Below are 27,332 nucleotides of genomic sequence, written 5' to 3'. Positions count from 1 at the left end.
TGGGTACCAGGCATCAAACCTCCAAGGGTCACACAAGATGGAGAAGCTCTGCAAAGTAGGAATCTCTAAACATCGTGGTCACAATTTTGTGTATCTCTATTTACCTATCTGAACGACTAGGAAAATAAACCAGGAACACAAGAAAATCCGCATGTGCTGGAAATCCTAAGCAGCTCAACACAAAATGCTGGAGGAACTCCGCAGGACAGGCAGAATCTATGGAAAGGAGTAAGCAGTTGATGTTTCGGGCCAAGCCCCTTCATCAGGACTGGAAAAGTCAGTGCTCCATTTACCAACGATCATGACAATGAATCTTAATTTGAGCTCAAATTCCGAATTGATTGGATTTCCAGTATTTCAACATAATAGGTGAGCAGCTGTTCGTGTAAAAAAAATCAACATTGTAAATTTTTTGAGGCTTAATTCCAAGCATGAAAACGCTAACAATAACTCTTCTAAATTCATAGAGCATAAAAGCAGCATTATAATTACATATGCAATCAGTAGTCTCTCCTCTTCTCACAGATCATTCTCTTTTCACTGCAGTATAATGGTGATTATAACACAAGCATTACAGGCAGCTGTAACATGGTTATCAATTCTGACATAAGACAGTGTCTACACTTCAAAACCACTATTGGCTGTGAAGTACTTGGACATCCTTGAGATCAAGAAAGGCACTTTATAAACATGAGCTTTTCTTTAATGGCAAGTAGCTCGAAGGCAATTATCTACAAATTAGTCATTTTTACTTAAAAGGTGTAAATAAATATACAGAACCTACCATAGAGAACTGTTGTGCAACATATCATACATAGTCTAAAAGGCAATGAATTTTAATTACTGAGTAAATACAAGGTTAGGGATCAATTACAGGATTGAATTGCTTGGTATGATTACATTGTGGGTTGAAATGGCTCATCCATTTTAAATTGTCAGAAGATAGCATTACAGAAGATAGATACCATTTTTAAAATTTAACAGGCATACCAATTGAGAAACTACTACTGTAGAAGAAAATTTAATTTTGTTGTCAAGCTTGACTAGGCCAAGCATTGCCCAAGATTTGGATCATGAAGGTGAGGGGATAAGAATGTGCCAGCTAACAATGTGTCATGCCAATGAGATATTGCTGACCTTTGTCCGTCTGGCTAATAGGGAAAGTAAATGGAGATAAGCAGTTCTAACTTAGAGTACTTGTAGACTTGCTGATACCTAACAAGTGCTTCTTGAAACCACTGACTGTGTATGTTTTGCTGTTGGCTATTGACCAAAATTTACTGTACAGATTAAAGGTGTAACTTGATATAGGCGAAGTCGTAAGGCAATGGCTCCCCGCGATCACATATTAAAGGGTTAACCACATACTGATGTCTGTGCCTTTATTTCTGTTTGATAGTGGGCAAATTCTTACAGTAAGAAGTGGTAAAGCAGGGTAGATTCTTTAATAACTACATACATACCGTGAGGTTGTCGCTGTTGGTTAAAGACATGAATATCCATGGGAGAGAAAATATTGCTGTGCACCTCCCGCCGATACTCTCCAGTGTATTTATTGCATGCATGAATAGAGTGCGTGTTCCAGTCTGTCCAATACAAAGTGTCTCCAAACAATGTTAAAGCGAAAGGATGGGGAAGGGAGCCTTCAACCACCACTTGCCTGACAAGACAAAAAACAACAAGGATCATTGTCGGTTTTAAACAAAAGTAAACACAAAATATTCAAACCAATGCTGGTCTAAAATATCTTTTGCATTACAGCTTTCTGAAGACCTGCACTGGAATTACACATCCACCAAGTTCAAAAGAATAAAGATAAAAATGTTTAGAAATAGATTCTGTGGCTACTAAATTAACAGCTTCTCCCGCAGCCACATGTCCTCATGTTCAGATGTACGTGCTCTTTAAGGCTCCGATTTTCAGTTTACAGAACACATTGGAAGCTGACTGTAGAGAACTTGTTCTGTTGGAATTGTTGATGTGGTAGCTTCACCCTCCATTCATAAAAATCCCCATAATGCAAACATGTTTGTGTACTCACGAAGAGGAAGGGGGGCAGTATCGACTAAAAGCAATTTTCAAAAGGTACGAATACTAACATGAGATTCTTTTACTACAGGAAAGAAAGGAAAATGCACACACTGAATCATAGAAAAGGGATCAGAAACAAAGGACAAAGGTTTTTGTTTTGACAAGCAGGAAAGATGGAGCTGAGTAGCCTGTAACACAACTACACAGCACATTCCAACTTCAGGGGCATTAATAGGAAAGTGCAAAGCACAACAAAGCCAACGGGTCACTCTTGCAGACAGAGCAGAAATGAGTTGGAACATAATTAGCTGAGATGCTCAAACAGCTATCCCACATCTCTTCAGGTGTTGGAACAATGGGAACTTCCTTTACAGGAAAAAAATTGCACCTTCAGCAGATCGTTCAAATGATAAGACATTGATATAGTGTCATAATTATCCATAACCCTTACCATGGAAGAAATAGAAATATTCAAATCTTCTCATGTCATGCCACGATGGAATAGGCCTCAAAATAATCAATCCTTTACATCCACCTGAACTGACTCACTTTAATGTTGTTACTTCATATGGGAGGGTGCCTTTCTCGTCACACTTGTAATTGGTTTTTGTCAAGCTGCACGTCAATGTACTGCGGCAAAGCCGCCTTGGCTTTGGTTGGCTTGAGTCATAATGAGGTGTGGCCTGGGAGGGGCCAGGGAGTCAGTGATCAGGGGTCAGGACTAGATCAATCTTCGCCTGGCATCTTGCCCACAACCATTCCAATATGGGTGGCCCTGAGTTGGCATCACCTGATGGAGTCCTTGAAGCTCGCAAGCCTCCACACGACGCCCACCACTTGCTTTGATAATAGGATGCCAACAAGAGAAAATAACTACAGTATGGTACTGCTAATGCATTTCTCTTCTCCAAACTGGAGCTTGTAGTCAGAATTTAATCAAAAATAAAAATCCATGGTATACAGGAGTTGTAAAAGGAGTCATCTCCATCGCGGGTACTCGCCTCCGTAGCATCTCGGACATCTTCAAGGAATGGTGCCTCAGAAAGGTGACATCCATCATTAAGGACCCTCATCAGCCAGGACCTGCCCTCTTCTCACTGCTACTATTGTGGGGAGGGATAGAAGCCTGAAGGTTTTCTCCCCTCTCTGCATTGTACTGCTGCCACAAAAACAACAAATTTCTTGACATATGCCAGTGATATTAAACCTGGTTCTGATACCAAGCTCTTAATCTGTTTCCCTCCTAATTAATAAAGCCAAACTCTCAGCTCTAAACTAGCCGCATAAAATAAAATCCTATGGAGTTTTAGCTGAGGCAGAGGCTTACAAAAACCTCAGCAGCATGCCAAAGCAGCTCATTTAACACAGGATAGTGCAGGTCCTTTGGCTCAAGATGTTGTGCCAATCTATATATAAACATACTCCAGAATCTGCCTAACCCTTACTTCCCAAACAGCTCGTAACCCTTCTCACATCCATGTATGTGCCCAAGTCTTTCAAATGTCCCTATACTATGGCAGCGAGTTCTGTGAACCCACCACTCTCCATCTCTGACATCCACCTACACTTTCTTCCACTCACTTAAAAACTGATGCTCTTTGATATTGGCCATTGCCACCTAGGGAAAAATGCTTGGTGTCCACTTTGTCTATGCCTCTCGTGATCTTATACACTTCTATCAAGTTGTCTCTCCTCCTCTGTCACAGAAAAGCCCTTGCTCACTGAACATTTGCTCAGGAGATACGCTTCTAATCCAGACAGCACCCTAGTAAACCTCTTCTACACCCCTGAAGTTTTCGCACACTTCCTATAAGACAACCGTAACTGAGCAAAATGTGGTCTGACCAGAGTTTTAAATTACCTCACAGCACTTGAACTCAATCTCCTGACATATGAAGGCCAGCACACTACCCTATTTACTCACGTGGCAAGATCCTACGATCCCTGTGTTTCTCCACACGGCGAAGGATCCTGCCACTAACCTCGTACTTCATCTCCCAGTTCGATCTACCAGAGTGTCATTTCACACGATTCTGGACTGAACTCCATCTGCCACTTCTCCACCCAACTCCACAACCTGTCCATATTCCACTGTAACCTACAACCTTCCAACACCATCTACATCTCCAACCTTGGTATCATCTGCAAACTTACCAGCCCACCTCTCTATTTCCTTATTTAAAAATCACAAAGAGCAGAGGACCAAGAACAGATCCCTGCAGAACACCACTAGTCACTACCCTTCATCTACTTCCCTCTGCTTCCCGAAGTCAAGCCAATTCCAAATCCACACAGCACAGTTTCCATGAATCCCATGCCTCACGATTTGCTGGGTAAGCCTACCATGATGATTTACTAAAATCCAAATACACCACATCCCTTGCTCTACATTCAATTTGTTTTCTCACTTCCTTAAAAAAAATCTCAGGAGCCACAACCTGTCTCTTACAAATCCATGCTGTCTATCTCCAATCAGACTATGCTTCTCCAAATCCTCATAAATCCTCTCCAATAGTGACTTCAGACTCACTGATTTATGATTCTCAGGATTACCCTTATTACCTTTCTTGAACGATAAAACAACATTTTACGAACTCCAGTCTTCGGGTACCCCTACAGCGGCCAAGGAGAATGTAAAGCATTGTTGACATCTCAGCAAACTCTTCCCGAGCTTTCCACAGTAACTTTTATTTATTTATTTATTTAATTTTTAGAAAATTACAAAGAATAAACGTAATGATAAAATAGTAAGAGAGAGAAAAAAATAATATTAACCCTCCCCCCCCCCATTAACCCTTGTCTAAAGAAAGAAAAAAAAGAAAGGAGAAAGATTGCCTGGATATCGGAGGATCCCCACATGCTCCATGGAGTTCAAGATAATTTTAATTTTTATTTTTACTTTCCCCAATTACTTTATAATTTTATCTTCAAAGGACCTATGTATTTAATCCTACCTGTTGTAAGTATGGGAGCCAAATTTTCAAAAATATATCATATTCATTTCTTAGATTGTATGTAATTTTTTCAAGTGGAATACAACTATATATTTCATTATTCCAATGATCCATAGTTAAATATAAATCAGATTTCCAAGTAACTGCGATAACTTTTTTGGCTACTGCCAATGCAATTTTTATAAATTTTTTCTGATACTTATTCAATTTAAGTTTTAGTATTGTCCCTTCAATGTCTCCTAATAATATTGGACTATGTGGAAGTTGTACTCCAGTAATTTGTTCCAAGTCTTAGATTTATCCAAAATGATTGAATTTTAAAACAAGACCAAGTAGAATGTAAAAAAGTACCAATTTCTTGATTACATCGAAAACATTGGTCAGACATATTTGAATTTAATCTATTTATTTTCTGTGGTGTTATATATAATTGATGTAAAAAATTATATTGTACTAATCTAAGTCAAACATTTATTCTTTCCACAGTAACTTGAGACGTACCCTACCTGGCTGCAAGGACTTAATTATTGTAACATTCTTCAGATGTTCACCAAGTCGTTTTGGAATATCAGTATTACAGTCCTGCAACTTACTGACTTCAAATGAACAAAAAAGTTAAACCTTAAATAAAAGCATAAAAATGCAAACAAAATCATTGCTGAGATACAATAAAGCAAGTAATATCTGCTTATGAGATTGGGAGATTTAAGCCTGCATCAGATCCTTAATCCTGAATAAACTTACATTTTTTGGGAGAAATGGGTAGAATTTAAACACTGCAAACATAAAGTGTTAAAATTTACCCTCTTGGTAATGTTTACCGGGTCAAACAAAATGAGAGAGCTTTCATGAAGTTATTCTGCAACTTTTCCATAATGTTGCATGCATTGTAAGCCAGCTCTAACATGGTAGAATTTATGACCAAATAGCTGCCCAAAATAATTGCTCCCTAAACTCCATCACCCATTTTAAAAGAACGATTTGAAAATGAGGATCTATCTAAATTATACAGCAAGGCAGCATTAGCAACCACTACTCTTCCAGGATGCATTTAACATACAATTGAGCTTCCATTTTCATCCCCACATAATGAAAACAGACACTTCTACACAACTGTGCCCTTTTCCTTGTTTTCAATAAAGAATACAATTTTTAATTTCAGATATTAAAGTAGACTTAACAACGAATTGTTTATTTTCAGCTAAAGTTTTCTCCCCAAAAATGAAAACAAGACATGCACTAACAGAATTTTTCTGCAACCACTACATTCCAAAAAAGTACCACTCAAAATTATCAACAGTTGGTCATTACAATTGCTGGATGTCAAAATTTTATATGAATAACCTTTGGCTGTGGGTGAATCCAAAACCACCAGAAATGCAATGACTCTGAAACTTTTTAAAGAGACTACCCTGTATAGGAGGAAATTAGAAGTGAGCAATAAAATCGCCTCGCCCATACTGTCCAGATCTCACCAATGAATGAAGAACATTCACAGAGAACTGGCTGTCAAATGGAATAAGATTGATGTAACATGCTTTAGTACTTATCTTGTACCACATGTAAACAAATGAATGATTGATGAGATTTAATTAGCTGTACATTAATCAAGACCAATTTAACTAAAAGTCTTAGTGATTTGATTTTTTGATAATTAAGTGAACAAAACTGCTTCCAACTAGTCAACCAGAATGAACTTACTAATATAATAATGACAATACTAATACCTACAGTATGTCAGACTGCTGTTGACTATAGCTCAGTGTTTATCATTCCTACACTTCTGACTGAAAAGCTCCAAAACCTGGGTCTTTGTACCTCCCTCTGAAACTTGATCTTCGACTGCCTTATGGATTGGAAATAACACCGTCACCACACCGATGGTCAACATGGCGTATCTCAGGGACATGTGCTTGGCCCACTGCTCTGCTCTCTACACCCATGCCAGGCACAGCTCAAAAGCCATCTATAAATTAGCTGACAACACAACTATTGTTGGCAGAATATCAGGTGGTGATGAGAAAGCGTGAAGCAGAGAGATATATCAGTGAGTTGAGTGGTCTTGCAGCAACCATCTTGAACTCAACGTCAGTAAGACCAAAGAACTGACTGTGGACTTCAGAAAGGGCAAGATGAGGGAACACACAGCAGTCCTCATCGAGGGATCAGAAATGGAAAGAGCAAGGAACTTCAAGTTCCTGGGTGTCAGTCTCTGAGGATCTATCCTGGCCCAGTGTATCGATGATGTTACAAAGAAGGCACAACAGCAGCTACATTTCATTAGGAGTCTGAGGAGACACTTGCAAATTTCTACAGATGTACTGTGGAGAGCATTCTAACTGGCTGCATTGCCATCTGGTAAGGGAGTTGGTGGGGGGCTAATGAGCAGGATTGAAAGCAGCTGCCTAAACTGGTGAACACAGTCAGCTCTCTTATGGGCAATAGACTCCATAGGATCCAAGAAGCAATGCCTCAAAAAAGCAACATCCATCTTTAAGGACCCCCCATCACCCAGAACATGCCTTCTTCTAATTGCTACCATCAAGGAGGAAATACAAGAGACTGAAGGTACACACTCAATGATTCAGCAATAGCTTCTTCCCCTCTGCCATCAGATTTCTGAATGGACATTGAACCCATGAACACTACTTCACTACTTTAACTATACAGGTGTCTCCCGCTTTCCGAAAGTTCACTTTACTCCACATTGCTTTCATGAAAGACCTACATTAGTACCTGTTTTCACTAACCGAAAGAAATAGAAGAAATTACGAAAAAAGGCGCCCGCTTTAAATCTGTGTTTACCCCTAGAAAGACTACCATGGCCGTGAAGCCTTGCGCGGGCAGGTGAGTGTGCATGCGCGTATGTGCTGATTTTTTTTCTACAAATCTGTTTTTGGCCAAATCTTCCTGATTCTAGTAAGTGAAACTACACTATACACACATTATTTCTACTTTATATAGGCTGTCTATTTATCCTATCATTCCTGCCTTTACTATAGGTTTGTGTGTGCTTAGCCCACTACTCTATACCATTTATAAATTTGCCGATGATACAACCATTGTTGGTAGAATCTCAGATGGTGACGAGAGGGCATACAGGAGTGAGATATGCCAACTAGTGGAGTGGTATCTCAGCAACAACCTGGCACTCAACACCAGTAAGATGAAAGAGCTGATTGTGGACTTCAGGAAGGGTAAGACGAAGGAACACATACCAGTCCTCATAGAGGGGTCAGAAGTGAAGAGAGCGAGCAGTTTCAAGTTCCTGGGTGTCAAGATCTCAGAGGACCTAACCTGGTCCCAACATATCGATGCAGTTATAAAGGCGGCAAGACAGCGACTACACTTTATTAGGAGTTTGAAGTTTGGTATGTCAACAAAAACACTCAAAAACTTCTGTAGATGTACCGTGGAGAGCATTCTGAGAGGCTGCATCGCTGTCTGGTACACTGTATAGGACTGGAAGAAGCTGCAGAGGGTCGTAAATTTAGTTGGCTCCATCTTGGATACTAGCTTACAAAGTACCCAGGACAGCATCAATTACTAAGGACTCCCAGCACCCAGGGCATGCCCTTTTCTCACTGTTACCATCAGGAAGGAGGTACAGAAGCCTGAAGGCATACACTCAGTGATTCAGGAACAGCTTCTTCCCCTCTGGCATCCGATTCCTAAATGGACAATGAACCCTTGGACACTACCTCACTTTTTTTTTAAATCATATATTATTTCTGTTTCTGCATGATTTTAATCTATTCAATATACATACACTGTAACTGATTTACTCATTTATTTATTTTTTCTTCTATATTATGCATGGCATTGAACTGCTGCTGCTCAGTTAACAAATTTCACGACACATGCCGGTGATGATAAACCTGATTCTGACTCTACAAATGTACTGCTGAAAGTATCCTGACTGGCTGCATCATGGTTTGTTACGGCAATTCCAACGCACAGAAACTGTGCCAAGTAGTGAACTCAGCCCAATACCTCACAAGCAAATCCCTCCCCACCTATTAAGTGCTACCCCAAGGTGGCAAAATCTGTCAATGATCCCCATCATCCATACCATGCCATTTTCGCTTAGCTAGCTGAAATCCTACACCACTAGCCAAGGACAGCTACTCTTCTTCAATCATATGGTTCTTGAACCAACCAGCAACTAGAGCTGAGCAATGCTATGTCCACTGTGATCACGAGCCACTAAAACAGAACTTGCTTTCTTGGATAAATTAAACAAATTGAGTGATTTAAATACGCCTGTGATGCTGCTACAACCAGGTTTTTCACTGCAGCTGTGCCTGCGACAGTACAATCAACTTTTATGTATTGCCTCAGTTTGGTTTGGTTAATCCCAAAGCACACATTTCGTCTGGGGAAAGCCATTAGTCTGGAACGTTTGGGAATTGCAGAAGAGTGTGACATTGTCATATTGTTATCACCAGAACAATTTTATTGTTTAAGCAAATGGCCCAGAGGCATTGTGCATGACAATCTGTGTATATCTAGAAAACTGGGGAGAAAAGGTCAAATCAACAATTTTGTCATTGTCATTCTCCTTTCAAAAAAGTACACAGGGTGGTCAATAAATAAAAATTATTTCAATTGCATCAAAATGTTTGTTTACTCTCATTATAAGAGAGACAGTCAATTTCACCACTTGAATCTTAAAAGTAGCAGCAAATATTGCTTTCCAAAATTTTGATATAAAAAATGTATTAATTGGTTGAGCTGATTTTGCCTGCATCATTCCGGCTTATAACCTTCTGCTACAATTGCTTGGAGATCAGTACAAAGTGTAAAGTTTAAACTCTGCTGTAGTCTTTTAGTCGCTTCAGCTTCCATGCCTGACATGATGAAGGTCTCAAAATTAGTCTTGAATAAACATCCTGAAATCTTCCTCTGAGCTAGTCAGTCTCCTTTAGATGATGACTGAGAAGAATTTATAGTACCATGAGGGCCGAACAGATGGGTGTGATTAACAGACAGAACTAAAAGCAAATGACTTGAAGTTATATGGTGAGGCTGGACAGCTTTAGAGTTTATTCCTTAGATCACTGGAGACTGAGGTGTGGCCTTGGAGATGCACAAAACCATAAGAAGCATAAATGGAGTGAATGCACAGATCTTTTTCCAAGGGAAGGGATTTAAAAACTGAGATCATGGGTTAGACTTGAAAGGGACCCAAGGGGTAACTTCTTCACACAGAGGTGGTGCGTATATGGAATAAGCTGCTGAAAGAAGTGGTTGAGGCAAGTACAATGACATATTTAAAACACAGTTGGACTGGTACATGGATAGGAAAGGTTCGGGGGGTTCCCAACCTTTTTATGCCATGGACCAAAACCATTAAGCAAGGGATCTGTGGAGGCCCAGGCTGGGAACCCCTGGATGGATATTGATCAAAGACGGGTGAGCAGCAGGACCAGGCTAGATCAAAGGGGCCGTTTCCATGCTGTGTAACAGACTCAATAAAGGATTATATTGCAATGAATTGCACATTGAAAATCACATACAACTGGACTTCTTTTGCACTTGCTATCACAGAATTGCGCTGCATAAGTAAACAGCAAGAGCAACAATTATAATGGCATGATTCTGTGCCTACACTCCCAACCTTGTAAATGGTTCAGGAAGTACACAGACCGCACTCCAGCCCTCAAAGGACTTTGGTTCAAGCTTGACCACAGGTGCTGACTTTGTGAAGTATTCTCCCTGTTACCAAGTTCTCGAATATCCTCCTCCATCCCATCAACTATAGTGGCAAAAGGGCCTAGTGCTCTCCTGGCATATATGACAAATACACTCTTCTTGGGATTCCAGCCGGGTACAGGTATCGATGACAAACTCTGCCATCAGCATTTGGATGATGCATCAGCCCTGATGAAGATGGCAGAGTTTGTCATCGATCCATCGGTTAAAGTCGAGTTGACGAGGATGAAAGGGGCATTTGATGGTCACGTGAAAGAAAACAAGTAGCAGAATTACTTAGAAAGAGCAGAAGCTTCAGCCTGTTAATAATCAAGCAGAAAGACTCCAAGCCAACTGACCTGTGCCAGCATTTATGTTCCACCAACTGGGATTTCTCCAGTGTAATCCTTTTAACCCAACTTCTAAAATTATGTTCTTATTTAGATTCTCTTCCACAGCAACCCAATTAAAACTCAACCTTTTCCTACAATTACAGATTTCACTTTCTAGCCACATTAATTGGTCAGAATGGATTTTTGATAACTATTTTTCTATTTGCAATACCCACTTTGGGGGGGGGGGGTGAGAATCCCTCCATTCAATCTTGTCAGTGCTAAAACTTTAATAAAATGCTCTACATGCTTCTCCTGATGGATGAAGTCCTACCATTTTGACATTATCTTCTACACTCTCATGTCCTGCTCCTTCTGTATGGACAGAACAGCCCACTGTACGTTGGGCAAAGTTTAAAAACTTACTATCTCTGGAAGTTAAGAACTTTTGATACTTTGTTTACCTTTTATACTTCGAATGACTTCCTTTGAACCCTCCACAATTTTACCTTAGTTGCCAATGTTATTTCTATTTTTCCAATCTAATTTCATCACCTCAATTTACTTAAAAAATTAATTCTCACTTCACAAAATTTAAGTTCTTCTCGAATGATATCCCTCAAAGCAATTTAGTTCCTTGAAATACAAAAAGAGGAAAAATAAACTGTGGCCATTTTACTAAATACCATCGTTCATATAGATCCACATTCAAAGCCAAGCTGTGCTGCACGGAGGCATTCCATACAGCTGCATGTAGTTTTGATGGATTCACTGCAGTGACATTTTGCAAAATAATTTTGAACTAAATGGGGAAAAAAAAAATCAGCGAGGCATATTCCCTGGGTAACTCACAACTCTGCTTATTAACAGCTGCTTCCTCCGGGAAAATGCAGAAAATCTGCCTGTATCAACCCACATCCTAACTTATTAATAAGGGCCACCACTTCAGGGAGTTAACTGAAATATAATTGATAAGCTGCCTGAACTAAACCACAATTATTTGCTTCTTGCACTGGTCACAAGAGACAATGTGATTTGACTGGCTTAGCCTCGACGTGTCAGAGGAAGATAGTACTTCAGTAAAACAACCTTTACAACTGGACACTAGATTGCACGTCTTGGTTAAACTGGTTTACGTAGCTGAGAAAAAAGTGGACAAAGGAAAATTTACAGAATAGATGCACCATTTTGTTAATACTCCAATGAAACAAAGCTGCTTGGGTATATTAATGAGAAGGTACAAAATATCAGTGTTTTAAACTTCTACCCAAACAAATCTCTGCTAATTTAAGATTCAGTAAAAGCAAAATTTACACCGATGGCACTAATGTCACATTAAGACCCGGTTCCCGTAGCAACAGGGTAATGGAAATGATATTTCAGGCCGACCTTTAGCAGCATGAGAAAACAGGGTTGAAGGTACAGTCTTCACTAACTGCATCATTCACATTTATTGCTGATATCAAGGCAATGAAGTTTAATTAAATCTATGCATCTGCACCAGATCTCATGAATTGATTTTGTTCTTTACCGATCATGTACAAGACTTGTTGTGATAACTTACTGGAGTAATTCAGCAAATTGAGGCTTTATAGAATATTTAGGAGAAATAATGATCCTGAGAGTGAAACATTAAAGTAAAAGTCATACCAAGTTACTTTAATAATGTTTTAATGAATAGTTTTAGTTCAGGTAGAGCACAGATATTCAACTTTCACATACGATAGCGCACAGCACTGGTGAATCTCAGCAACTTCTGGCTGGTAGCCAAATAAACAAAAACCAACAAAATACTTTGTTAATCGCTTTTTCTGGTAAATGATGGCCGCAAACAATAGCTTGTATCTCTCCTTTGGACAGAACCAAGGTGAGAAAGTGGGCCAGTCACCAAGAGTGAGGAAGACCCAAGGTTCGATCAATTCAAGTACCAGGCTGAATTGGAAAGATCAGGAACGGGGCAAATCAAGGCACGAGGGTCGAGTCCCCAGAGCATACTGAAATCAATGTTTGGATGACGACTTATGCACACAGCCAGATCAGAAAGGTCAGGGTACAGGCCAAATTGAGGCAGCAGGGTCAGAGCCCCAGAACACATCGGTGAGTGAACCTGATGTTTGGATGATTTAGGCGCCAGGCCAGATTGAAAAGGTCGGGATGTCAAGGGTCCAAAGGCGAGTGATGAGCCAATTCAGATCCCTGCTCCATGACGTTTACTCTGTCCCTCTTAGTGGACTTTGGCTCAGAATACTATGTTTGCATGATTTGTTTTTCCTTTTGTATATTGAGTGCATGACAGTCTTTTGTTTTAAAAAAGAAAATGGCTTCTTTTGGGTTTCTTTGTTTTGTGGCTGCCTGTTAGGAAATGAATCTCAAGGTTGTATGATGTATACACACTTATATAATAAATACACTTTGAACACATGTCCAATTACCCAATCGATCAACTGCAGTGAATTCAAAACTTAAAAGATTTTAGATTTCATTATTGCTACTTATGTGAATTTCATCAATTTTTGAAGGCTGCTGAATGTAATGAAGCACAGACCACGTGTACCTAAGGTCCACTTTCACTGCTCTCTCGTTAGCAAGTTATCTGATTAATTCTAGCTTTATTGCTGGTGCTAAAATTAGCGCACTTCCCAAAAGCCAAATGGATAAGGAACTTTAAGGAATGGGGGGGGGGCGGGGTGCATCAGCCAGTCCTGACATACGGAAAGCAGCGAACTACAGATGCAATAAATAACAAATTATGACAAGTCACTAAAACTGCATTTAACATGATGCAATTTATAAACTGTTGAATAAAGACAGATATTGAAGACCAGTTGGAAAAAGAAGCGTGTGGTTTGTCCCTTAAATATGTTTCTAATCAAGTGCAGATGTGCATGTGTTTGACTCATCTTATATAGAGCAAGCCAAAATAGGATCAGACCCCTCTTCCCAAATCACCAAGCCTTGCACTGAAGGAGAAGTTAAGCCACAGGCTGCAAGCCGCCTCTGCAGCTTGAAATAAGTCCTTTAAAATTGTGACAGGCAGCGATCCAATTTTATAGTGCAGAAACAACACAGAATTTCCTTAAACAATCCCAGACAAAGACAGTCGTTCAGCCTCTCAGCAGCACAAAAATTTCAGGTGCAATTAATTTAGTTCCAGAATTAACGTATACTTAAATATCTTTACATTTGATACCAAATCTATGAAAAGCCAACCCTCTCCGACACTCATTAACCACAGTTACATTCCAAATTCATTTGTACAGCTAAAAGAGATTTACACCACCTTTTTTGCCCCCCCCCCATTTACCTACTGGGTGACAACATTGCTGATAAGGACACCATTTACCATTCATGCAAAATTGAACAATTTCAATCCTTCCCATCTTCATACTGATCCCCTTCCCAATTTGGCTATCATCAGCAATGCCAGAATTCATTGGCCACCTCCAAATGCCTTGAGAAGGTGGCGGTGACCAATCCTCTTTAACCTCAGCATTTCTTCCTGTGAATGTACTCCTACAGTGCTTTTGAGGGGTGGGTTCAATGATGTTTACCCTCTATTGAAGGAATGGAAACAGTTCAAAAAAAAATCAAGCTCTTGCCAATTCACTTCATTCTCACAAAATGGCTAAGATCACTAGATGCAACAAAGCCAGTGGAGCCGAACAATACCATGGCCAAATTGCTCTGAAGATCTGCATGCTCAAACTACCACATCTAGTGGTGCTATCCAAGTTATTCCAGTAGTTTTTAAACAAAGAAGTTTGCTCTGGGTTGAAAACTTCCCAGATTATGTCCTGTCTGTCCAGTTCATTCAAAAAAGGACACATCCAGAACAAATAAATTACCCCCAGTTGATGAATCCAGTTTCAATCAGTGATGGAAGTTATTGATTACACTCTCCTACCCAGCAATACCCTACTCACTGATGCCCAGTTTAGGTTTCAGCCTAAACACTGAGCTCCAGGTATCAGTGTTGGTACCAATATGAAAATATGAAAAGATGAAAAATATAAACTCCAGATGTGGAGCAATGCAGCATTTGACTGAGTAGCATCAATGGACAGTGTCCTTGATCCTGCTCTTGAAATCACCCCTGCTTCCTCTATCTAGATCCCAATTACCTAATCATGGTAATTCCACTGAACAGAAGGGTGACGGCATGTTTTGTGGTACTGATGTTACTTGCAATGTGAAGACCGTAACTTGTTGCTAAGGGTTCACTGCTTGCAGGCATGACCTGCTTCATTTGAGGTGCAAATGGAGTTGACCATTGTGGAATCATCAACAAATATCCCAGCTTCTGACTTTATAATAGAAGAGTGGTTATAGAAGATAACTAGGCTCCTGACGCCTTCTGGAGGAGCCCTTGCAACAATCTCCTGAAACCAATGTAATTAAACTCTAACCACCACAATTATTCCCTTTGAGGTTTTACAGTGTTTAATCAGATGCCTGTGTCTTTATTTGAACTGCTTTTTTTTGACATGCTCTGTACCCAAAACATCAGAACTAGAAATAATACTTCCCCAAAAAAGCATTTTTCTGCATCTTTAAGTGTATCCATGTGATATCAATCTGATTGAAATTGAAATGGTACAATTTTTATGCTACAGTCCATACCCATTGTGTGTGAATAATGGGTTCCTAGCTGCCAACATTCCCTTTTCTCTACGACTATGAAAGGGGAGAACAACACCCGCTACAACTTCATGAAACTGCAAACTAAGGTAATGTTATGCATTTGTTTTAAAAACCTGTTTCATACTATCAAGTCCTGAGACTATGACATCAGGACTAATGTTCGGGCACCCAATGATTTTTCTGATGTCGTTGACTATCAAAAAATAATAATTTTTCTCAGTTCTTCAGGGATTAATCTGACCAACCAAGCAAAGGATGAGGTACAAGCATGTGGTCTTTGGGGCACTCATTTTATTTTTCCATCAGGAAATTTGAATCTCAACTCTAACTACTTTATTGCCTTTTTTTTATTTTCATTTTGACCCACATTTTACAAAATTTCAGGGCCCCAAATGCACTTGGTCATGCACTCCAATTGACCATCAACCCATGCATATAAGACTTCCTGATTGCACCCTTAAAATAGCTTAGATTTTAAAGACTACACAATGTTGTAGTACCACTATTAAAAAATTGATTTTCATTAAACAAATTTCAAATAAGATTATTAGAGCTGAATTGGACCATCTAGTCTGTTCTGCCATTTCATCATGGCTGATCCATTTCCCTCTCAACCCCAGTCATTTGCCTTCTTTCCATAACCTTTCACTCCCTGACTAATCAAGAACCTATTAACCTCCATCTTAAATACACCAAATGACCTGGCAGCCACTGCCAATTGTGGCAACAAATTCCACAGATTCACCACCCTCAGGCTACAGAAATTCCTCATTTGTTCTAAATGGATGTCCATCTATTGAGGCTGTGCCCTCTGGTCCTAGACTCCCAACTACAGGAAACATCCTCTCCAAATTCACTCTATCTAGGCCTTTCACCCTCATTTTTCTAAATTCCAGCAAGCAAAGGCCCAGAGCCATCAATCGCTCCTCATGTGATAAGCCTTTAATTGTCAGAATCATTCTTGTAAGTCTCCTCTGAACCTTCTCTAGTGTCAGCAAATCCTTTCTTAAATAAGGCGCTCAAAACTGCTCACAATAGTCCAAGTGAGACTTTACCAGTGCTTTATAAGGCCTTATACATCCTTGCTTTTATATTCTAGTCCTCTTGAAATGAATGCTAGCATTGCATTTGCCTTCCTCACCACTGACTCAACCTGCAAATCAACCTTTAGGGAATCCTTCACAAGGACTTCCAAGATCCTATGCACCTTGGATTGTTGAATTTTCTCAATTCGAAAGTAACCAGATATTGTGGCAACCCACTTTCTGCATAGGCGAACCGGCTCACAAATAGCCAGCGCACGGGGAGAGACTTTGGTAATGCACCTCTGGCGTCATTTCCGCCCGGAGAGGGTGGGTGCTAGGGATTGAAATAACAGCACCGCAAAGTTTGAATAAACTAGTCTCGAAACTACTTACCGACTGCGTGTTGTTATTTCAGCGCTGTGTATAGCACATCGCTACATTGGTGACCCCGACGATCCAAACGGGATTGGGACCAAAGATGACCAACTCTTCATCTGTTCACGCAGTTTCACTAAAACTGCCGACTTTCTGGACGCTGCGACCACGCATGTGGTTTAGCCAAGCAGAAGCCCAGTTCCAGATTTGGCAGATATCCTCTGATTCCACGCGTTACTACCATGTGGTGAGCACCCTTGACTAGGAGACGGCCGCCAAGGTTGCAGATTTCATACAGTCGCCCCCAGAAGAACACAAATATGAAGCATTCAAGGCGCTGCTCATTGGGACCTCTGGCCTCTCACATCGTGAGCGGGGTGCCCGCTTGCTTCACCTGGACGGTTTGGGAGACAGAATGCCGTCAGCATTGATGAATGAGATGCTGTCCCTGGCTGACGGACACAAGCCCTGCCTCATTTTCAAGTAAGCGTTCCTGGAGCGACTGCCCGAGGACATTCATCTGCTGCTGGCCGACGCAGATTTCAGCGACCCCCGGAAGGTGGCGGCCCGGGCAGACGTGCTGTGGAAAGCCAAGAGGGAAAGCGTGGCGTCCGTCAGTCAGATTACCAGGCCACGCGCCCAACAGCGGACCAGACCAGGCCCGGCAGGGAGGCACACACAACACAGAGACAGGAGTGAGGAGGCCAGTGAACAGTGGTGTTTCTACCACCAGCGGTGGGGCACAAAAGCCCATCGTTGTCACCCGCCCTGCCAGGGCCAGGGCCAGCTGCCGCTAATGACTATGGCGGCTGGCCACTAGGACAGCCTCTTGTACGTCTGGGACAAACAGTCGGGACGTCGCTTCTTGGTCGACACCGGAGCGGAAATCAGTGTCTTGCCCCCAACGGGGTACGACACCCGCAACAGGAAGCCAGGACCCACCCTGAGGGCCGCAAACGGCAGCATGATACGGACCTATAGCACCCACACAGTGCAGCTGCAGTTAGGCGCCAGCCGGTTCACGTGGGACTTCACACTGGCCGCGGTGGCCCAACCACTCCTGGGGGCGGACTTCTTGCAAGCTCACAGCCTGCTGGTCGACTTGCAAGGGAAAAGACTGGTACATGCCGAGACTTTCCAGACATTCTCCCTGGGTGAAGCCAAGTTGCCGGCCCCACACCTGGACTCCATCACGCTGTCGGACAACGAATTCACCAGACTCCTGGCGGGCTTCCCATCGATTCTGACACCGCAGTTCACGGCAGCCATCCCCATACACGGGGTACAGCACCACATTCCGACCCAGGGACCACCCCTCCATGCCTGCGCACGAAGGCTCCCCCCGGAAAAGCTCCGCCTGGCGAAGGAGGAATTCAAGCGGATGGAGGAATTGGGGATCATACGGCGGTCCGACAGCCCATGGGCCTCCCCCCTGCACATGGTGCCCAAAGCAACAGGGGGCTGGAGACTGTGCGGCGACTACCGCAGGCTGAACGAGGCTACCACACCGGACCGCTACCCTGTGCCGCACATTCAGGACTTTGCAGCAAACCTGCACGGCGCACGGATCTTCTCCAAGGTGGACCTCGTCCGGGGATACCATCAAATCCCGATGCATCCGGACGACGTCCCCAAAACAGCACTCATCACCCCTTTCGGCCTTTTCGAGTTCCTCCGCATGCCATTCGGCCTAAAGAATGCCGCACAGACACTTCAGTGGTTAATGGACGCGGTGGGACGCGACCTGGACTTCGCTTTAATCTACTTGGACGACATCCTCATAGCCAGCAGCAGTCGTCAGGAGCATCTGTCCCACCTCCGTCAACTCTACACCCGACTGAGTGAATACGGCCTAACAATCAACCCGGCCAAATGCCAGTTCCGGCTCGACACCATCGACTTCCTCGGCTACAGGATTACTAAAGACGGGACAACCCCCCTGCCCGCTAAGGTAGATGCAGTCTGCCATTTCCCCCGACCCAACACAATCAAAGGCCTTCAGGAATTCGTGGGTATGGTAAATTTCTACCACCACTTCCTCCCTTCAGCTGCCCGAATCATGCGCCCCCTGTTCACCCTGATGTTGGGTCCGGGCAAGGACATTACCTGGGACGAGGAGTCCGCCGCCGCTTTCGTTAAAACAAAAGAAGCCTTGGCAAACATCGCGATGCTAGTGCACCCCAGAATGGACGTCCCCACCGCCCTCACAGTGGACGCATCTAACACGGCAGTCGGTGGGGTGCTGGAACAGCTTATTGAGGGTCGCTGGCAAACCCTGGCGTTTTTCAGCAAGCACCTACGACCACCCAAGCTCAAATACAGTGCTTTCGACCGGGTACTGTTGGTGCTCTACCTGGCAGTCCGGCATTTCAGGTACTTCTTAGAAAGCAGGCCATTCGCCGCGTTCACAGACCACAAACCGTTGACCTTCACCTTCACGAAGGTGTCCGATCCCTGGTCGGCTCGCCAGCAGCGACATCTGTCCTACATCTCGGAGTACATGACAGACATCCAGCACGTCTCGGGAAAGGGCAACGTCGTGGCGGATGCACTCTCCAGACCAGCTGTCCAGGCCCTGTCCCTGGGGGTGGACTATGCAGCACTGGCGAATGCGCAGCCGGCAGATGACAAGATGCCCAGCTACAGGACCACAGTCTCGGGTTTGCAGCTGCAGAACTTTCTCGTAGGCCCAGGTGACAGGACCCTCCTGTGCGACGTGGCTACCGGCCAACCTCGCCCCATCGTCCTGGCAGCCTGGAGACGGCAGGTTTTCGACTCCATACACGGTTTGGCGCGCCCATCTATCAGGACAACCGTCCGGTTGGTCTCCAGCAAGTTTGCGTGGCACGGACTTCGCAAGCAGGTCAGTGAATGGGCCAGAACGTGCACGCAGTGCCAAACAGCCAAGGTACAGCGGCACACTAAAGCCCCGCCACAGCAGTTCGAACCCATCCACTGGAGGTTCAACCACATTCATGTGGATATCGTGGGCCCCCTACCAGTGTCCCGAGGAGCGCGGTACCTCCTAACTATGGTAGACCGGTTCACGAGGTGGCCAGAGGCGGTCCCGTTCACCGACACATCTGCCGATTCCTGCGCCCGAGCACTGATCGCAACCTGGGTAGCACGCTTCGGGGTACCGGCCCACTTTACCTCCAACAGAGGCGCCCAGTTCACCTCCAGCCTGTGGTCGGCTGTGGCCAGCCTGTTGGGAATGTAGCTATACCACACAACTGCCTACCACCCACAGTCGAACGGACTAGTGGAACGCTTCCACCATCACTTGAAGTCGGCTCTCATGGTCCGCCTGAGAGGACCTAACTGGGTGGACAAGCTTCCCTGGGTCCTGCTTGGAATTCGTCCAGCACCCAAAGAGGATCTGCATGCCTCGTCGGCCGAGTTGGTGTACGGCGCGCCCCTGGCCGTCCCGGGAGAGTTCATACCAGCCCCAAGGGGTCAAGAGGAAGAACCTGCAGCAGTCCTGGACAGAGTACACGAAAGGCTCGGCAACCTGGCCCCCGTACCAACTTCACAGCACGGACGGACCCCGACCCATGTACCCAAAGACCTGCAGAACTGTAAGTTTGTGTTTGTACAAAGGGGCTGACACCGGGCACCGCTACAGCGGCCGTAAGAGGGGCCATTCAGGGTGATCAACAACAACGGGTCCACGTACGTCCTGGACATTGGGAGGAAAGAGGAGGTTAGGTTATCACGGTGGACCGACTCAAACCAGCCCATGTGGACTTGGCGCAGCCGGTCGCGGTTCAGGCACCATGGCGCAGAGGCAGACCTCCCAAACAGAGTCCGACCCAGACTGAGGACATTGGGGGTGTATCGCCGGTACTGGGGGGGCGGGGAGGGTTATGTGGCGACCCACTTTCTGCACAGGTGAACCGGCTCACAAATAGCCAGCGCGCGGAGAGAGACTTTGGTAATGCACCTCTGATATCATTTCTGCCTGGAGAGGGCGGGCGCTAGGGATTGAAATACCAGCACCGCAAAGTTTGAATAAACTAGTCTCGAAACGACTTACCAACTGCGTGTCGTTATTTCAGCGCTGTGTGTAGCACATCGCTACAATATAACCATGTAACAATTACAGCATGGAAACAGACCATCTCCGCCCTTTTAGTCCATGCCGACGCTTACACTCACCTAGTCCCACTGGTCTGCACTCAACCTATAACCCTCCATTCCTTTCCTGTCCATACTGCCTCTACCACTTCTACTGGAAGCTCATTCCACACAGCTACCACTCTCTGAATAAAGAAATTCCCCCTTGTGTTACCCCTAAAATTTTGCCCCCTAACTCTCAACTCATGTCCTCTTGTTTGTATCTCCCCTACTCTCAATGGAAAAAGCCTATCCACGTCAACTTCATCTATCCCCCTCATAATTTTAAATACCTCTATCAAGTCCCCCCTCAACTTTCTACGCTCCAAAGAATAAAGACCTAACTTGTTCAACCGTTCTCTGTAACTTAGGTGCTGAAACCCAGGTAACATTCTAGTAAATGTTTTCTGTGCTCTCTCTATTTTGTTGACACCTTTCCTATAATTTGGTGACCGGAACTAAAATACCAGAACTAAAAACTAAAATACTATAACTAAAATAGTATAATGTTTATTCCTTCAACCAAAGTGCAAGTCCATACACTTCCTGACACTGTATTCCATTTGCCAGTTCTCTGTCCATTCTCCTGAGCTGTCCAAGTCCTTCTGCAGCCTCTCTGCTTTCTCAACACTACCTGCCCCTCTACCAATCTTCGTATCGTCTGTAAAAATGGGCACAAAGTCATCAACTGTGGCATCCAAGTCACTGACGCACAATGTAAAAAAACAGTCACAACACTAACTCCTGCAAAATACTACTCATCACCGACAGCCAATCAGAAAAGGCTCCCTTTACTCCCACTCTTTGCCTCTTGCCAATAAGCCAATCCTCTAGTATCTCTACTTCTCTATCCATGCTAGTATCTTTCCTGTAATACCATGGGTTCTCATCTTGTTAAGCAGCCTCATGTGTTGCACCTGGTCAAAGGCCTCCTGAAAGTCCACGTACACAATATCCACTGATCCTCTCTTGTTAAGCCTGCTTGTTAATTCCTCCAAGGTTTTCAACAGAATTGTCGGGGAAGGAAGGAAACCATGCTGACTTTGGCCTATTTTATCATGTGCCTCCAAGTACCCCGAAACCACATCCTTAATAATTGACTCGAACATCTTCCCAACCACTGAAGTCCTATAATTTTGTTTATGTCTCTCTCCCTAAAGAGTGGCATGACATTTGCAATTTTCTAGTCCTCCAGAATCGAGTGATTCTTGGAAGATCAATTCTAATGCCTCCACAATCCCTTCAGTTACCTATTTCAGAACCTTGGGGAACTTATTCAGTTTGTCCACCATTTTTTCTCATCTCCTATTACTACCTCCAATGTCTTGCCTCTCTTTTACTTTATCTGAAAAAACACTTGGTATCCTCCTTGATATTGTTGGCTAGCTTACCTACACATTTCATCTTTTCCCTTCTTATGGCTGTAAATGGCCTTCTGTTAGTTTTTAAACAAGCATCCCAAACCTCTGACTCCCCACTTTTTTTATATGCTCTCTTTTGCTTTCATGTTGGCTTTGACTTCTGTTGTTAGCCACGGTTGTGTCATCCTCCCTTTAGAATGCTTTTTCTTTGGGATGTATCCAATGTGCACCTTCCGAATTGCTCCTTGAAACTCCAGCCATTGTTGCTCTGCCATTATCCCTGCTAGTGTGCCCTTCCAGTCAACTATGGCCAGCTCATCTCTCATGCCTCTGTAATTCCTTTTACTCCACTGTAATAGTGATACAGCTGACTTTAGCTTCTCTCTCCCTCTCTCAAATTACTGAAATAAATCATCCCTTCAATCCTTCTAAATTCAAAAGACATTTACTGATTGAGATACAGTGCGCAGGAGGCCCTTCCAGCTGTGTCACACAGCATCCCACCTGTTTAACCCGAGCCTAATCACAGGACGATTTATAATGACCAATTAACCTACCGACCGGTTTGTCTTAGGACTGTGGGAGGAAACTAGAGCAGCTGGAAACCCACGTGGTCACAGCGAAAACGTAAAAACTCCTTACAGGCAGCGTCGGAAATTAAATTTGGATTGCCTATACTGTAAAATGCTGTGCTTACCATAATGCTACCATAGCTTTCAGGGACTGGTATTAAAATTGAATTTAACCAAGTGCCTACATGAAAGAATGTTTTCATAGCTTTCATTCAAACTTTACTAATCTTTGGCAAATTTATAAGCCATTTTAATGAGGGTCAACACCCCAACATCCACTTGATTCTTTAAACTGGGGCATGTGTTCATTCTGCAGAAGATTGATTCAGTTATCATTTTAATATTAAATAGGAATGGACGTACTTAGCATGCATGAAATAATGCAGCAGAGTGGTACCACCTCAAACTATCTGTATGTATGTCATCAGCAGGACACTCTGATGCCCAAAGTAAATGCACTGAATGTAGCCAATTATCCCACTTTGGAAAGGAGTTCTCTCACTGTCCTGCGGCTCCAGCCAAAAGCAGGATAATGGTAAACATCTTCCAGAATAATGAAACAAATGATCTTACATTTAGTGAGTTATCGAAAATAAAACCATTCTAGCTCAAGCAATGACTTTAGATTGACAACTCAGCATGAGAGATTGTCTACCTGAACCCATTATTAATTTATACGCAAGAGACGAAAACCCTTTAGGTAATTCAAGGCAATCCTACAACATTACTCTTCCAAACTGCTCAACACCTAGAACTAGGATTGCTTATTCCAACAATCACAGATCAGATTTACAAGAACAACCTGAGATGTGTACTCGAAACTAGTTTATAATTTTAAATAATACAGGTTGAGTACCCTCTATCCAAAACGCTTGGGTCCAGAAGTGTTTTCGAAATATATCATGAGACAGTTTGGGATTGCTTTCATTTCCGACTCTGAATTTATGTGCCACTAGTTAGCAGATTTTGTCTTGCACTTGTTTTTCTCACTCACAGACTTAAGAGTAACAATCATTACATACCATTAACATAATGAAAAAATTCCAGCCTGATGGCATGAACATGGATTTCTTGAATGTCCTGTAATTGCACCCCCGCCTTCAGCATTCTGTTTTTCTGTTTCCCACCCTCACCTCATTCCTTACCTGCCCGCCACCTCCCTCTGGTGCTCCTCCCCCTTCCCTTCCACAGTCTTCTGTCCTTTATCAGACTCCCTCTTCTCCAGCACTTTAACTCTTTCACCAATCAACTTCCCAGCTCTTTACTTCACCCCTCCTCCTCTCCCGGTTTCACCTGCCACCTCGTACTTCTTCCTCCTCTCCCCCCACCTTCTTACTCTGACTCCTTCCCTTCCTTTCCAGTCCTGATTGAAGGGTCTCAGCCCAAAACTGTCTGTGTGTGTGTGTGTGTGTGTGTGTGTGTGTGCGTGTTGCTTAAGATTTCCTAAATGTTAACTTGCAGGCTGAGTCGGTGGTAAGACAGGCAAATTCAGTAATGGTACTCACTTTGAGAGGATGCAATGGTGAGGCTTCATAAGGCATTAGTCAGGCTGCACTTGGAGTATTGAGAGTAGTTCTGGGCCCCTCATCAAAGAAAAAAACATTATGGTGTTGGAGAGAATCCACAGGAGGTTCGTAAGAATGATTCCAGGAATAAAATGATTAATGAGTGAAGAGTGTTTGATGGCTCTGGCCCTGTACTCACTGCAGAGGAATGTTGGGTGGGGGGGGGGAGGGGGGGGGGCAAGGGATAACAGCCTAGATAGAGTGGATGCAGAGGGGATGTTTCTTGTAATTGGAGAGTCTAGGACCAGAGAGCACAGCCTCAGAATAGTGGGGCATCCATTTAGAACAGAGATGAGGAGGAGTTTCTTCACCCAGAGGGTGAGGAATCCATGGACTTCATTGCCACAGATGGCTGTGGAGGTTGGGTCATTGCATATATTTAAAGCAAAGGTTTATAGGTGTTTGTTAGTCAGGGCGTCAAAGGCCATCGGGAGAAAGCAGGAGAACGTGGTTGAGAGGGATAATAAATCAGTTATGTTGGAATGGCAGAGCAGTCTCAATGGGCTGAATGACTCTATACTACTCCAATATCCTATGGCCCAAGATCGAGAAAATAAATCAGTCTGTTCAGTTTGGCACCCTCTTTGCTGAAGTTTTATTTTAAACAACTGACAAAATTCCAGTGATCTAATACTGAATTGTGTGTTACAAAGAAACATCTCACTGACTTTTTTAACTTTTCCATTGAAAGTTTGTTGGCCTCCAACAATACTTGTTCTTCAATGTAATATACAAGAAGTCTACCACAAACCAAAAGGGAGGGTGTTTTGTATCATTAAATGACAAGCTTCAGCTACTGAGGGACTTCAGCAATTGTCTTAATCACCTTTCAATAATAACACAAGTTGCTATTTCAATCATAGGAAATAATTTCTCTTAAAATACACTTACCGTAAACTTCCATCAAAATTTGATCGGTGAATAAAGCTCAGTTTAGCGTCTGCCCAGTATAATTTTTCTTCTTCATAATCCAAGGTCAGCCCATTTGGCCAGTAAATATTGTTGTCAATTATAATTGATCTCTTTGTACCATCCATTCCAGCTCGTTCTATCTTTGGCACTTCACCCCAATCTGTCCAATACATGTACCTAAGATTAAAAAACAAATAAAACATTTAAGGACCTTGAAATTAACTTCAACATGCACTGAATTTCAGGGTTAAAATAATGGAATAACAAGTCGTCTCAAGACACAGGCACACACATTTTTCCATATAGGATGAGCCTGCAAACTTATTGGGGGATTCTCCAATTTCAACACTAAGATATTTTGAATACGGTCGTCTTTCAATGAAATAACTTGTTATAATTAAATTAAAGCCAAAAGGTACAGTACAAACATCAACAAGATTTTTTTTTAAATTTTAGAAAGAATTAAGCTAATGCAAGTAATCCTGTTATCATTTTCATATTGGTTTTATGACAAAATTGTAACATGAAACAAATCTATCAAGACTCCCCTTAGCTCACTGCACAAGTCAATCTTTTAAATTTAAATGCCTTAGCTCACTGCACAAGTCAATCTTTTAAATTTAAATAATGCAATTGGAGTAATTATCAACAAGTCAAATCATTCAACCTGTTAATTGAAGACTTCGAATCCTGCCCACAGGATTACTCTCTGAAACAATGAGCCGTTCCAAAATCACTTTTCGACTCAGAAGCATCAAGGATATCATGAGCACATAATTTATGAATATTGGTAGTCCCTGCCAACATACAACACACTTTACCCACATCCACACGTGAAAAACGTTTTACAACTATCACGGTAGCGTAGTGATTTATAGTACCAGTGACTCAAGTTCAATCTCTACTGCTGTCTGGATGGAGCTCGTACATTCTCCCCTTGACCAAGTGTGGGTTTCCTCCGGGTGCTCCGGTTTCTTCCCACAGTCCAAATACATACTGGTCATTGCAAATTGTCCCGTGATTGGTGGCTGCTAGGTGGTGCAGCCTGAAGGGCGGGAAAGGCCAACTCCGCACTGTACCTCAATAAATAAATATGAACTGCTCGTTTCTTGTAGATTTAAAAATAGTGAGCTTCCAATATCTTATTTTCCACAACTTCCTTTCCATCTCTCCCTGGGCATTCCTAGGAGTTGTGGACAATTTATTTCATTCTGGTTCTGTGGGTTCCAAGGTGAATCCAGAAACCACAAACTTTACCAGAGATGGACAGAAGTGCATTATGGGTTGTTTGGGGGTGGTGGTGAAGTGCTTCAGAAGTACAGTGCAGATTATCTAAATGGAGAGAAAGTTCAAACAGAGGTACAGAGGGACTTAGGATATGCCTGTGGTAAAGGCGGCAAATCGAATGTTGGCATTTATTTCAAGGGCAACAGAACATAAAACCAAGGAGATAATGCTAAAGCTTTGTAAGACACTAGTCAGGCCACACTTGGAGTATTGTCAACAGTTTTGTAGCCCTTAACTCAGAAAGGATGTGTTGTTACTATCATGGGTGAAGCACTGGCTGGTTGGTTGGCAGAAAACAGAGTGGCAGTAAATCCTATTCTGGCTGGCTGCCAATTACCAGTGGAGTTCCACAGGGTAAGTGTTGGGACTGCTGCTTTTTACAATGTACGTCAATGATTTGGACTATGGTATTAATGGATTTGTGGCTAGATTTCCCAATGAAACAAAGATAGGTGGAGGAGCGGGCA

The 27,332-nt window shown here is 42.9% G+C and overlaps 1 protein-coding gene across 1 annotated transcript in view; it reads right to left on the bottom strand.

Moving 5' to 3' along the window:
• Window positions 1-27,332, bottom strand: part of lrp6 (low density lipoprotein receptor-related protein 6) — a 145,905-nt gene that overhangs the window by 54,884 nt on the left and 63,689 nt on the right. The window contains exons 4-5 of the mRNA XM_059978207.1: window positions 25,558-25,755; window positions 1,464-1,660 (exon numbers count right to left, since the gene is read on the bottom strand). Of these exons, the coding sequence (XP_059834190.1) occupies window positions 1,464-1,660; window positions 25,558-25,755 (395 nt within the window). The remainder of the gene's footprint in view (window positions 1-1,463; window positions 1,661-25,557; window positions 25,756-27,332) is intronic.

The sequence above is a fragment of the Hypanus sabinus genome, chromosome 8 (genome assembly GCF_030144855.1).
Source record: "Hypanus sabinus isolate sHypSab1 chromosome 8, sHypSab1.hap1, whole genome shotgun sequence".
NCBI lineage: Eukaryota > Metazoa > Chordata > Chondrichthyes > Myliobatiformes > Dasyatidae > Hypanus > Hypanus sabinus.
This window is presented reverse-complemented; position numbering and strand designations above follow the sequence as displayed.